A 14,262-nucleotide genomic window follows, 5' to 3' on the forward strand; every position below is an offset into this window, starting at 1 on the left:
GTTCCATGATAATTTGCATTGTTTATTGAGTCACTGCTGTTTGTCTATAATTAACGTTTTTTAAGTTACTGTAGCTGTTGGGTTTCTTTTTCTTGTTCACATCTATACTAAATTTAAGAAATTGTTGCATTTCTGTGAATTTAATTTTAATCTTAGTCAGATTGTTATACATTTTCCTGTATTTTCCTTCCCACTCAATCCCCTTCTTACACATATGTCATGATTTGTCACAGAATGTTCATTGAAAATTATTTATTTAAATTGGTCTGGTATTCTGCTCTAGCTAAAAATTCTAACAGAATTAGGATCATCATCAGGTAGGTATTAAAACTAAAACAGAAAACATTATCCTTGTACAAAACCATGGTGCTCAATCACTTGCCATATTTGAACAACAATCTAGAACTGGCAGTGGTCCAGTGGTCCAGAGGGCAGTTCAAAGACCAAGAAATTTCCAGGCCTCTTTTCAAGTATTAATTTAAAAGTAGCCTAGAACAACAAAGTCTAAAAGGGCCTATGATCACAATCTGTAAAATCATTAAGAATTTGAATGTGGTGAACCATCTGTAGTGAGAACAAGAAGAGAGATTATATAATTAAGTTAAAATTCAATAGAGAGACTTGTAAAAATATATATCAGGTCGTAGAAGCATCAAACCAGTGAAGAAGCGGTCCTTTCATATTTTTAAATCTCTTTTTAAATATTAAAGTGGATTAGAATAATCACCTAGACTTTTTAAAGTGATGTTTTTCAAGTACTATTAAAATAATAAATCCTGTATTTTATTTGTAGTCAAGTTTTTTGATCAACTTCTCTAGTTGTAAAATATAAAAATTATCCTAAAAGTTCATGTTTATTAACTTCTTGGTGGGATCACTTATCTTGTCTTGATGGTAGGAGCAGTACTGCCTCAAGTTCTAGAGGAAATGGGAGCCACTGCAAATCTGAGGATCAGGAGGAATCCTTGGTCCCACAGAGCTCCACGCAGCCATTAGAAGGCGAGAATGAAGCAAGTAAGGTGTTAATTTTGTTTTTTGGCATGACAAAACCCAGTGTTGGATGTTTACCTATTTTTCTGATACCTCAGTGCTACAGTTTTGTTTCTTGTTTTTAATCAATTCCTTTTGCCGTCATAGTCCAGTTACTGCTGTTGATAAACAAATAGCAAATGCAAAAGGTAAGGACCTTAAGCATTTAAGATGGGGCATCACAGTAAATCACAGTTCCCCTCTGTGGACACAGTGGCCAAGATAGATGGTCATCGTACTGACAGTATGTTAGATACAAATGTTGGTTTGAATTATCTTTACCATTTTTATACCTAGCAGTGAAATACAGAGTACCTATCATGATTTTTTCAAAGAGTGTAGGTGGTTTATGGAGGGAAGAAAGGGATAAAATGTAAACAGGTTATGAGTAAATCCTGCTTCATACAAGAGGTGCCATTTAGAGTATGTTTTTTTTTTTTTTTTAATTAATTTATTTATTTTTGGCTGTGCTGGGTCCTCGTTTCTGTGCGAGGGCTTTCTCCAGTTGCGGCAAGTGGGGGCCACTCTTCATCGCGGTGCGCGGGCCTCTCTAGAGTATGTTTTTAGCACCCTTCCCTAGAATATCTTTATGTGATCATCAAATGAAATTTAGGGGTTAGGGTAGCCTAGGACAGAGTAGATTTTCAGTACATACTTGATAAATGAAGGAATAAATGAATTGCTTTTCATTAAATGAATACATACCTCAGTATAACAGAGCTAACAAGAACAAAATATGTATAAGATGACTGTCTGGTAAGCAAATGTCCAATTAGGAACAAAAAAAAGACTGATCCTTCATGGGTCTTGGAATTAAATCTAGAAATAAGTATTTTCAATGGCCAAACAGAATTTATGGTGGGGCTAACTTTACTGTTTGTTCATGATAGTTCAAATTAGACCAGATGCATGACAAAAGGGAAGAAAAATACTCAGTTTTAAGTTTAGATTCTCTGAAGTTTAGAGGAAAAAAAAGCAAGATTGAGGAATGTCAGTTGTGAGGGATAATCTAAAGCAGAGATTCTTCACATAGAGTTCATGAAGGTCCACACACAGGCTTTAGGAAGAGGCAGTGGGCAGAATTGCGCATCTCTTCCTGATAGCGTTTTACAGTTTTGTGGGTACATGCATAGTATTTGCATTACACTGGCAGGGCGAGGTTTTATCTGAGTGTCAAAAGTTTCTACGACCCAAAAAGGGTTAAGAACTACTTATATATAGGAAAGCTGGAGTATTAAATTGGTGTTTATTTTTCTAAAAAAAAACTAGGATTTAATGATAATTTGGTTTAATTCCCAGAAGCTCCTGAAGAATCATCAGAGGATGTGACAACACTTCAGGAAGGTACGTCTGCAGAAAGCACAGTTCAGAACAGTATAGATACAGGTGAGTTGTCTTGTTCTTTTTAGATAATTCCTTCATATAGGAAAATAAGAAGCCTGAATCTGTATTAGTCTCTCCAGAGTTAGAGACCATTTCCAAATAGATGTGTTGTGGAATTTTGTCCTTCATATAGAGGGATTAGACTTTATATTAGAAATTGTCTGTGTCAGCTCCGAAGTTAGATTAAATAATTAGTGTTGCCAGCATGACCAATTGTTACTACTTATTTTCTGACAGCACAATCAGATAAGTTTACTTTTGAGCCATTGGATTCCAGTTCAGGAGAAAGGAATGACTTCAATCTTGATAGCCCTTGTGGGGTTCCAGAAGAATCCACTTTGTCTGAAAAAGGCAAGGAACCAGGAACTTCAGATCAAACTAGCACTGAAAGTGCTACCAGTCAGAGTACCGGCAATCCCGAACCTCCATCACAAACAGAAGCCATTGGGCCTTTGGCTCACGAGGAAACATTGGCCAGGGACTCTGCTCTCCAGGACACAGATGACAGTGATGACGACCCAGTGCTGATCCCAGGTGCGAGGTATCGAGCAGGACCTGGTGATAGGTTGGTAAATTTTTAATTAACATGAACTATAAAGAGTATAATTCACAAGCCTTTGTTTGAAGTCACATAAAGGAGTGTCTCCATTTTTGACAGTTACATCCTCTAAGGGTGTCTCAGTCATATAAACTCATAGAATTTTCTAAATTATAAATGATTTCATATATTACATTCTTTGAGCAAACTGTGCACTAAGAGGAGAATAAAATGTCTCATTGCTCTGTATCTTCAGCACTAAGGCTTGGTCCTCAATTTACAGATCAAGAGAAAAGAATGTTGAGAATGACCAACAGGTTATTTATGAAGTTAGGGTTATATTTAGTTGTCAGATTGCCCTGTAGACATCCTGGCCTTTTATCAGTTTTGGGGTTTTTTTAATGTTCAGTTTTTCTGCTTTTCTCTTGACCCTGGATTAAGGTAGTGTGATAAAGTTCTCTTTTTGAGAACAGTATGTTTTCTCTGACTTCTACTAAACTTAGTAGCTCAATTTCAAAAATGAAAAATCACACCAAGTAACAAATATTATAACTACAGTAAAGAATTAAATTGCTAATATGTTCATATACTTTTTCCAGTTTTCATATTATGTGTTCATAAGGATATATTTTATTTTTTTAGTAGAGAAAGTAAATCTTTTAAAGTATATTGCATTCCATACTTTTCTAAAACTATTTCTATAATCAGTGCCATCATGTCTCATTGTAAGCTCTGTCTTCTCCCAGAGAATAAAATTTTATCTTTAAAATCTTAGCTTACACAAGCATGAAGAACCCATATCACATATTTTTATGCTCAGTGTTCTGCTATTTATAAAATATTCTGACATTTCTGTCAAGTGAAAAGATTAATTTCCCATTAAAGAATGGCAATGTTATATAATGATTAAGAGCATAATGACTTATATTCTGGTTTTACCATTTACTAGCTGCTTCATCATTCAAATTACTTAATGTCTCTTTAAGGTTCAGTTTCCTTATCTATAAAATGGGGTTATGATCGTCTAGAATTGTTGTCAAAATTTAGAAAAAAATCAATCAGTCCAAGGACTTGTCTCAAATTGAAAGCACTGAATAAATGACAGGTGTATTAAACAACCAAGATTATTCTGTGTAGCTACTTATACTTTAAAAGCAATTACAATAAGAATGGCTACAGGGATAAAGACTAACAGAGGACAAGCAAAATTCCTGAACATTGTAGCTTGCAGTTCAGTGAAACTGCCTTTTCTTAACTATGAAGATAGATATGTATCTTCCTTTAGTCATATTTGGTCAACGTGTTTACTTTTCAATGACCCTGTTTTTAAATGTAGAGGAAGTAATCTTTGCTTATGTTTGTATTTAGAGATTAATCAGACATCTTCTGTTTACCTGCCACACATTAGTCTTCAAATTCTTAGTATATATTTTAGACAAGTAAAACTTAGTTTCATTTCTTTGCATACCCAGAGGGAGCCCCTTACAATATTATTACCGCTTGATGTATGCAGATAAGGTTGGCAAGCATAGCACAATTTGAAAATCAAGTTGATGGTTTCTGAAACCCCGGGTGGAGAGCTAGAGTCTATAATTATTTTAAGTTCGTAAATTTATGGCTTTCTAATTATGTAAGCAAACATATGTCCTTGGTTTTTTTCTGTACTTACATAGCTTAAAGTGATACCACGGTCATAATGGAAAATAAAATTTAAGTATCAACTTCTAGTAAAATGCACCATGTCACTTACCAGGTCTGTTTGTTTAAATAAGAAATCATATATTTTTGGTAAATATTAGACACTTTCAAAAAATCATAATTATTTAGCATCTTCTTTTTAGGCTAATTATTTAACACTTTTACCTAGCCTGCTTTATAGCTGAGGAAACTGAGGTGCTAAGCAGGGATTTTGTATGTTCTAGACCTAAGAAGATTTTTTTTTTTTTTTTTACACAGTAGTGTAACATGAATGAGAAAGGAGGATTTGTGGGGAGAGTGGGTCCTAGAGAATGCAAAATGTCTTGCAGCATACTGTCCTTATTTTGGTTATCTGACTAGAAATGATAGTATCTTTCTATAGAGTGTTATCACTTACTTATCATTTTCATAATACTTAGATGATTTATATGATTTAGGGATTCTCCTGAGGTTTGGATCTGCCACAAAATTGGCACCTGATAGCTTCACTGACCCAAGAAACCCAGGTGCTGAACTAGACTAGCAGACTCTTTTAGAGGAGAGGTGATCAGGGACAGCAACCTGGAAGTGCCCCCACTTCACGCACGTACTCTTGAATTCATGCTCTCATGGTTAGGTCCAGATTTGAAACCACCTCTGGGTCTACATTTGCTTCCCTGCTTTTTTTGTTTTTTAAACTAAATATTATTTAATATTCTGTACACTCAGTTTAGGTATTTAACCTTAGTTTGTCCTATATATTATTTTGTTTTATTCTATAGGACATAGTAGTAGTAACAGAAGAATAATAAAATTCTTCCCATTGGGAAAGTTAATTTACTGAAAAGAGAAGACAGATACACAAGCCATGTATAAGAACATGGAAAACAGTTTTAATAAATATATGAAATAAATACAATATTATATATGTATATATGTGTGTATATACACACACAAAGTTGTGCATACTGAGGTAGTGCTAAAGTGATTATAGTGACTGTTTCGCAGTTACATCAGTTTTCCTTTGAAATTTACATTATTCTTTCCTAGCGATTTACCAAAAATTTGTAAATGGTGGAAAATCTTCCTCCTGACTTTTCTCTAAATAATTTGATAGTCCCTAACTTCCTGAGCACCATCTTGATTAAATCTTGAACTACCTATATAAAATGTACTTTTCATTTCTGTACCTTTCTAAGGGCTGTTCATCCTTCAGAAAACTGCCCATTTATCTTACTTCTAAATTTGGAGGAATGGGTATGTTGACTTTTATTCTAAAGAGAGAAAGTTTAAGAAATTTTGCTTCTTCAGAACATGAAAAGAATAATTTACCAGCTTATAAATAGGCATATGAATTTTGAGAATTTCTACTTCCAAAGGGACAAAGAATTTCAAAGCTCTACTGTAAAAATACCACTTGGTTCTTAGAATCTAAGGAAACATTTCACACTTGGATGAAATGCCCAACTAAAAGGATGCATGTCTTAAAGGTCATTAAGAAACCCAGTCAAGGTTAGTTTGGTTAGGCTAGAGATGTTTCCAAAATTGAAAATGGTAAAAGAGTATATACTTAGATCTGTACTGTAATTTGTATGAAGAATTACATAGTGGATCTCATAATTTTTTTGCCACACATTTAATTTTTTAAATGAAACCTAAGAAGTTTATAGCGAAGCCATTTTCAACACATTTAATAAAAATATCAAAACAGTTCTTCGCAACACAAAGTTATGATTGTTTAATAAAGATTTGCATTCTTATAATTTGGTTAAATAAATATGACCCAGGTTTTCATTTTTGAGCCGAGAACAAGCATGAGAAGGAAATGTCTTAGAAAATAAAGGCCTTAACAACTAACGTCGGTATTTTAAAATGGAATGCTCTGCTCATTAACTGTAGCTAGTCTCGGTATAAATATAACTGGGACTCTCTATAGCAGAGGTCAACAGACTTTTTCCTAAAAAGCCAGATAATAAATATTTTAGGCTTTGTGGGCCAAGAGGCAAAATGGAGGCAGTTATGTAGGCACTTCTATAATCATTTAAAAAATGTAACCATTTACAAATGTAAAAACTGTTATTCTCCTATGGGCCATTACAATAACAGGCAGCTGGCCAGATTTGCCCCAAGAGCCATAGTTCGCTGATTCCTGCTTTATAGCGAATAAGTCTTATAGAGAGAAACCAAGCTATAGTGTATGGCAGAATGCCTCTATTGACAGGTAACCAAACTTTAAAACAGTGAAATCTGTGAATCACCACGTTTGGGCCCCTTTAACTTTGTCTACAGCAGGAACACAGAACATTAAATGGAAACTAAATTGAAGAAAGAAATAATTAATCAAACATATACTTTCTAATATGGTATAAAAAAAGCAATAAATGAAAGTAGTATGTGTTTCTCTTAGTGATTTTATATATTGGATTTAGAAACATAAACAGGTGCCCTTGGAATGAAAGGAAAGTGGTCAGGTTTATTATTTAGATGGTCTTCATGTAAACTGTTTTCACAGCGCCAAATCCATCTTCTAGTAAACGGAATGATGGCCTGGCTGATAGCTCTTCCTCTTGCCAAACCCAAGAGGTTTTTTGCTCTCTAAAAAAGGACAAGTATCTAAGTAAGCTTCCTGAAGAAGTTCTCACATAGTCTTGAATAGTTTTTAGTTAATAGACTCAATTAAGATGCTGTAAAGATTTTTTTATGTAAAGATTAAAGATATTAACCCTATATTGCCTGTTACTTTTTAAAAAAATATTTATTTGCATAGAAATTTGGTTCCATTTACCTACTCTGGACTCTATGGAACATGGCCTTCATTTTTAAAGCCAAAATTCTTTGCGTACTGTAAATTTGCTATCATCTATTTAGTCATCATTATAATCACTCTTTCAGTATTTTTAGTGATTCAAGTTTATTCTTTATTAAAATTGCAGAGGAAAAGTAATCACAGAGAAAGAACTGAACTCCTAGGGAGTTAAAAGCTCTGTTATTCTTTGCTGGTTATACGGTCTTATGGTTAGGACAGATGAGTCAGCTCAGGGCTTAATTATTTAGTTCCCAAAGGGCAGCTCAGCCCTGGGGAGCTAGTGTGTTCCAGTGGAGGGTATTGATAATATGAATCTGAACCTAACAGGGTTAGGTTCTAACTTTTTTAAAAGATAAAAGGGATTAAGTGCAATGTCTTCCTTCTAATCTATCTTCAGTGAGTGTCTCTGTTTCCTTAATTTCCTCATACACATTTAGTTGAATGACATATTCTCACATAATACCCTAAGTTACAAAGGGAAACAAAAGTATTTTAGATTTAAATGATTAATGATGAAAGTGGTGGCCTTAATGCTTTAAATATTTGGTTCTTTGAAGTCTTTGTGAGTGACTTTAGTTATTGTGTTCCCTTCACTAGATTTAATATCAGAGGAACAACAATAGGTGATAGAATAATGAGGTAATTCAGTATGTTCCTTCATTATTTTACTTTTTCTTTATGATGAATTTGCCAGGTCCTCTTTTTCCACAGCTAACCACCTTTCCTATTAACAGTTAATACTTCTTTGAACTTAACTGAACTCTATGTGCTAAGTATTATAAAGCGGGTTGCTTTTCACAAACTATATTTAGCTGCATGCACTGCATGGGAATAGAATGAAAAGAAATTTCCTGTGTGCAGATATAATTGATGTTCACTTCAAGTGTGTCATATGATAAAGTAACTATAATCTGAAATGATGTATTTTAAATATTAGTTACTTGCTTTGACTGTTTTGTTGAAGAATGCAACTTATGTTTTTCTGAAACTTGATTGGAGGTAACAATTAGCAACTTTTTGGTATTATTCAAAAATACTCCTTTTCCTTGAGATCAGTAACAGAAAATGGACTTGAGTCTAATTCTGTGCATAGGTTTAAGATTCTGGTTTTTTTAAAGAAAGCAATTTTCTCATAAATTTGTTAGTAACTTGGTATCACACGTCAAGTGATACATAACTCTCAAACACTTCTGTAATTTGAAGACTAACAAGGGGATACATTTTTAAATGTAACTTGAAAGTGAACCTCAGTTCCATTATTCATTTACCCAAAACCTGGGTTACTGACAAAATCGACCTTGTACCTAATTCTAGTGGCACATGTCTGTTATTTATCATGTTTCTAAAACAAAGTGGAATATAAAACATAATATATAGCAACAATCAGAAATGTAAAATTAGTAGAGTTCCTCATGGGGAATACAGAAATGATGAAATAAGCCAAAAATATTGTAGCTACATAGAAATCCCTGGTTACATCCCATTCTCACAAGGATTCTCATATAAACATCTCAAAATTGCTTTTGCTTTGTGCTGGTGTTTATAGACTTTTTTAACATTAAGATATATTTGGAGTAACTTTTTGTAAATTAGTCTGTTGGTAATTATCACTTTCTAATTAAATAATAGTAGAATGGAATTTGTTTCAGGGCTTTTTGATTTTCTGATTTATACCCTGCATCCTAAGCACTCAAAGCCAATTTCTACTTTTACAGTGAAGATTGCAACCTAAAAGTACCATGTCGCTCTAAATGAGTTATAGAAAAGCTAAAACGTTGAAGTGGAAGGCATTCTGTGTTATGGCTGTTGCCAAGAATTGCTCATATTCTCTACATCAGCCATATTCGGAGTGTCTCTGAATACACCTTATGCCTCCATATCTTACTCTGTGCCCTCTAACTGAAATGACCTCCTATTACCATCACCATCATCATCATTTTGGCCACCTCAACTTTCAACATGCATCTTTTTTTTTTTTTTTAATATTTATTGATTGATTGATTTTTGGCTGCGTCGGGTCTTAGTTGCGGCACATGGGCTTCCCTCTAGTTGTGGCGTGTGGGCTGCAGAGCATGCGGGCTCAGTAGTTGTGGCGTGCAGGCTCTCTAGTTGCGGCATGCAGGCTTTAGTTGCCCCGTGGCATTTGGGATCTTGGTTCCCCGACCAGGGATCCAACCCGTGTCCCCTGCATTGGAAGGCGGATTCTTAACCACTGGACCACCAGGGAAGTCCCCTCAACATGCATCTTTAAGCTGCTCTTTTTTGAAATTTTTCCTGGCTATACATTGCATAATCCCAAGTAGGACTGAACATACCTTCTGTGTGCCTTTATATGTATCTGTTACGCTACCTGTAACACTTTATTGTACGTATGTGTGTATATGTTTCCCTATGTAAGATGCAAGCACCTTTAAGGCCAGCATACTACATACATGAATACATAAATAAAAGTTGACAGAGAAGACACCTTTTTATCTAAAACTATAGCTAACTAAATTTTTATTCATATTTCCTTAGATAATCTGGCTTATTGTCTTCTTCCTCTGCTTCCTAAAATTTGAAATGAATGAAAAGCTATGAATTACTTTTTTAGGAGTCTGACAACATTCCCACACATTTGATGACTTGCTAGAAAGACTCACAGAACTAAGAGTCACTTGTAATCATGGCTATAGTTTATTATGACAAGGGAAAAACACATCAGATGGAATTTGGAAGAATCCAATCATAAACTTCTAACATTCTCCCACCCATTGTGGTCCATACAATGTGCTCATTCTTCCAGTGATAAAATGCAGTTAACACTTGTGTAGTGTTTCTGCCCAGAGAAGACTGCTTAATTAAGACTCGAAATCCAGCAGTCTATTGGGGCTGATCATATAGGCACCCTCTGCACCCAGCCACAACCCCCTACATTCCAGACCCTGAAGGAAAGTAGGTGTTCACCATGAATCACATTATTTGTACAGACGGTCTAGGCAAGCAGGTGCATCAGGGTTCAGTGTCTCAGACAGGCAGAACAATGGAGGAAACATTACAAAGGTCAAGTTCTCTTTAGAGGTAGCAGCATCAGGCCTGCTATCCTTTATTTTTATTTACTAACACATTTTGAGGCAAAGAATACAATCTGCCCCCCCACCACCACCCAGACACAAAAGGACTAGAAACAGCAAGATTCTGTAGCAACTCATCCACCTCTCTTATTTCAGAGACTTGTAAAAGGTATGTGTTGAAATGACTGAAATTCCAATCCAGAGACCTTGTTGGTGACAGTAGATGACTTAGTAACACTAACATGGCTTTTACTATAAACAAGTGCTTTAAAGAACTGAAAAGTATTATTTTTAGAAACACCAATAACATATCTTTTCTAAATTTCTATTCATAGATTCATTTGGACAACAAACTTTTTTTTTATTGATAATTTAAAGGTAAATTTGAGCTTAACTCGGAATAATCACAAACTCTAAATTTGGAGACTCAAGTCAATGAGGTTTTCTTTCTAAAAACCACTAAGTTAATATGAGAAAAATGTATATATAGTATAAATTAAGAGAATTGAACTTCGTATACTGGTATCTAGAGTTAAAATGAGCGTATTCAGTGAGGCATAAGTAAGTAGAATTTAACTTATTCTTTTGTTCTAACATCTTTTGCCTAGGGAGTGTTTCTTTAACACATACCATAGCAACTTGGTTCTCGTCCCAAAGTCTTATAGCTGTTCTGAAAATAGAGAAATATTTATTACAGAAACTCTCCTGTTGCAGGGGGCAGGGGAAGAGGTAGGGATTGGGAATAGCATCCGTATGCTTATAAAAACCTAATATTTTGATCTTTGACTGGAAAAAGTCAATCTCAAGTTTTGTAAATAAATGCAAACTCAACTTATTTTTATTTATTTATTTATTTTTTGGCTGCGTTGGGTCTTAGTTGCTGCGCGTGGGCTTTTCTCTAGTTGCGGGGAGCGGGGGCCGCTCTTCTTTGCGGTGTGCGGGCTTCTCGCTGCAGTGGCTTCTCTTTGTTGCGGAGCATGGACTCTAGGCATGTGGGCTTCAGTAGCTGTGGCACGCAGGCTCAGTAGTTGTGGCTCCTGGGCTCTAGAGCGCAGCCTCAGTCAGTAGCTGTGGTGCATGAGATCAGTTGCTCCGCGACATGTGGGATCTTCCCGGACCAGGGCTTGAACCCGTGTCCATTGCATTGGCAGGCAGATTCTTAACCACTGTGCCACCAGGGAAGTCTGCAAACTCAACTTACTTAAAGATGGAAGGATTTACTCTTTGATTAAGCCATCTTTTTCTACCCTAATATTTTGTTCTTTTACAAGCTATTTTAATAATATCAATAGTATTGATTAATTTTACCACTGTAGCTATATGTTTTGTTATCGTTGTTTTTTGGCCACACCACCTGGCGTGGGGGATCTTAGTTCCTTGACCAGGGATGGAACACATGCCCCCTGCACTGGAGGCGCAGAGTCCTAAGCACTGGACCGCCAGGGAATTTCCAACTCTAGCTATATGTAAATATGTTTTATAAAAGGATTTTTTTACCATGTTGAAAACAATAGGCAAAGTAATTCACTTTATATTTTTAGTGCTATTTAAGAATGTCTTTTTGTAGTTTGGCCTAGTTGTTTTTTTAACTACTAAATGTGCCAGTTTAATATCTTTTTTTAAAAAATAAGGCTTATAGACTCTTTCTGATTGATGTAACTTTCTAATTTGAGCTTGGAGACATCTTAAGAAATTTTGCTGACCATTGTAGAAACAGAATTGTCTAGAATATGAAGTATTAAAAATAAAATATAAAGACTCAGGGAAGAGAAAAGGATCAAAATGTAAAGTCAGGAATCTAGGTTTTATTTTCTTAGGTCAAATGTACTTCCTTCAGATTCACTGTCTTTTTTTCCCATCTATTAAATGCTATTTTCAAAATAAAATAATAGCTAATACGTTGAGATGTTTTTACTTTGAAATTCCTGGATAATCAGTTTTGTATTGATTAGTTAATTCAATAAACTATATGAATCAGACACCGTGGTGGATGCTGGTGATATAAGGATAATGAAGACACATCCTCTCTGAGCTGTCGGTTCAGTGAGGTACACAGACACGCATAAATAATTACAACACAGTAATTGCAGTGATAGAACCTTGCATAGTCAATGGGATTATTAAGGGCCTAATCTGAGGAAAGGGAGAATTGTATTTTTACAATTCTTGGTTTGTGACACACTGTCATTGTTGATTCATGGTTAGCTCATTTTCTTTATTATTTATTAATGTAATAAATACCCATGAACCCGCCACCCAACCCAAGAACTAGAAAACTGCTAGTACCTTAGATCTACCTATACTCCTCCCCATTCTGTCCCCCTGCCCACTATACCAGTGGTAATCATTCTCCTGAATGTGATGTGTATCGTGCGTTGCTTTAAAAAACAAAGAATTACCAGATAATTACCAGACATAAATGCAAAAACAATGTATTATTTAATTTATTTTACCCACTTTTGAACTTTATAAAAAGGATATCTCACTATAAATGGGACTTGCTATCTTTTTTTCCAGTCAACAATATGTTACTAAGATTGATCCATACTGTTATGTACAGCTGTTGCTCAATCAGCTTTACTGCTGTATTATAAGTTATTGTACGACTATACCATAATTTATCCTTTTTCCTGTTAATAGGCATTTAGGTTGTTTCCAGTGTTGACCTGAAACAAATAAACTGCTAGATATTTCTCTAGCAAAGATGCGTTTATTTGGGATCAGTCAGAGAATTGCAGTTTGGAGTCTGCAACCATGATGAGCTACACACAGGTGTCTCCCCCTCCCCCACCCCACTCCCGCAAGGGAAGGATAATGCTTTCATAGAGAGGAAAAGGAAGGTGAGAGGGCTATGGTAAATAAAGAGTATGACTTTTCATTGGCTGAGTCTTTTTCAGGAAAGAAGAGATGTCTCCCTTCTTCCTATTGGGCTCTGCTGTGGTCGCAGGACATGAGATCTCCCCCTTCCAAACTCCCAACTGTATTTAATTCAAATTTCTGTGTTTTAATTTTTAACATTTCCCCCTTTTGATCAAGACCTTTCTCTGAAAGCATTGCTGATCAAGAGTCAGGTTTTCTAGTTTTAGCTTTTTGTCCTTCAGTATCATGAAGGACTTTTGCTGGGTGTAGCGTCTCACATTGGAGGGAAAGTGCACAGATTAGAAACCTATTAAGGTCACATTTGAGTAACAAGGAAGGAGGGGTAGGAGGGAAAACTCTAAGGTACTTTTTGTCTAAAGTCCATATGTTATCAAGATCATAGACATTGGAGATCACCTGAAGCATTATGTCATCATCAAAGGTTTAGCAACAGACTTCCAACAAGCCTGTTCTGGATATCTTGGGAAAACTGTTTCATCAGATGTCATCTGCTTCAGTTCCAGGAAATCTTTTCTTTCAGGTCACCAGATTATGTGCAGGTCCAGTCAGGGTTTGGTGCTTTCTTTAGGTGTCTCATGTGAATCTAAGAGTCTATTCCTTGGGAGTTTGGCAGCACAAGGGTTGGTTAGCAGTACTCGATAGGGGCCTTGCCAGCAAGGTTGAAGAGAGTTCATCTGGAAGTGTCTTTTTTAAAAGACAAAATTTCCAGATTGCAAGGTATGATGCTTCAAGTTTTCATCTCCCAAGGGCGCACTGTGAAAAGATTGCTCTGTCAAAACTTTTTTTTTTTTTTTTGGCCGCACTGCGCAGCTTGCAGGATCTTAGTTCCCTGACCAGGGATCAAACTCGGTCCCCCTCCAGTGGAAGCATGGAGTCCTAACCACTGGACCACCAGG

The 14,262-nt window shown here is 35.6% G+C and overlaps 1 protein-coding gene across 7 annotated transcripts in view; it reads left to right on the top strand.

The window, feature by feature from the left end:
- DCAF6 (DDB1 and CUL4 associated factor 6) overlaps positions 1-14,262 on the top strand; it is a 168,834-nt gene that overhangs the window by 123,263 nt on the left and 31,309 nt on the right. For 3 of the 7 annotated variants that reach the window (XM_007172465.3, XM_007172468.3, XM_007172470.3), the window contains 4 exons: positions 899-1,014; positions 2,329-2,415; positions 2,650-2,977; positions 8,031-8,072. In XM_007172465.3, coding sequence (XP_007172527.1) covers positions 899-1,014; positions 2,329-2,415; positions 2,650-2,977; positions 8,031-8,072 — 573 coding nt within the window. The remainder of the gene's footprint in view (positions 1-898; positions 1,015-2,328; positions 2,416-2,649; positions 2,978-8,030; positions 8,073-14,262) is intronic. The other 4 variants (XM_007172466.3, XM_007172469.3, XM_007172471.3 and 1 more) reach the window with 2 other exon arrangements.

Source organism: Balaenoptera acutorostrata, chromosome 1, assembly GCF_949987535.1.
Source record: "Balaenoptera acutorostrata chromosome 1, mBalAcu1.1, whole genome shotgun sequence".
NCBI lineage: Eukaryota > Metazoa > Chordata > Mammalia > Artiodactyla > Balaenopteridae > Balaenoptera > Balaenoptera acutorostrata.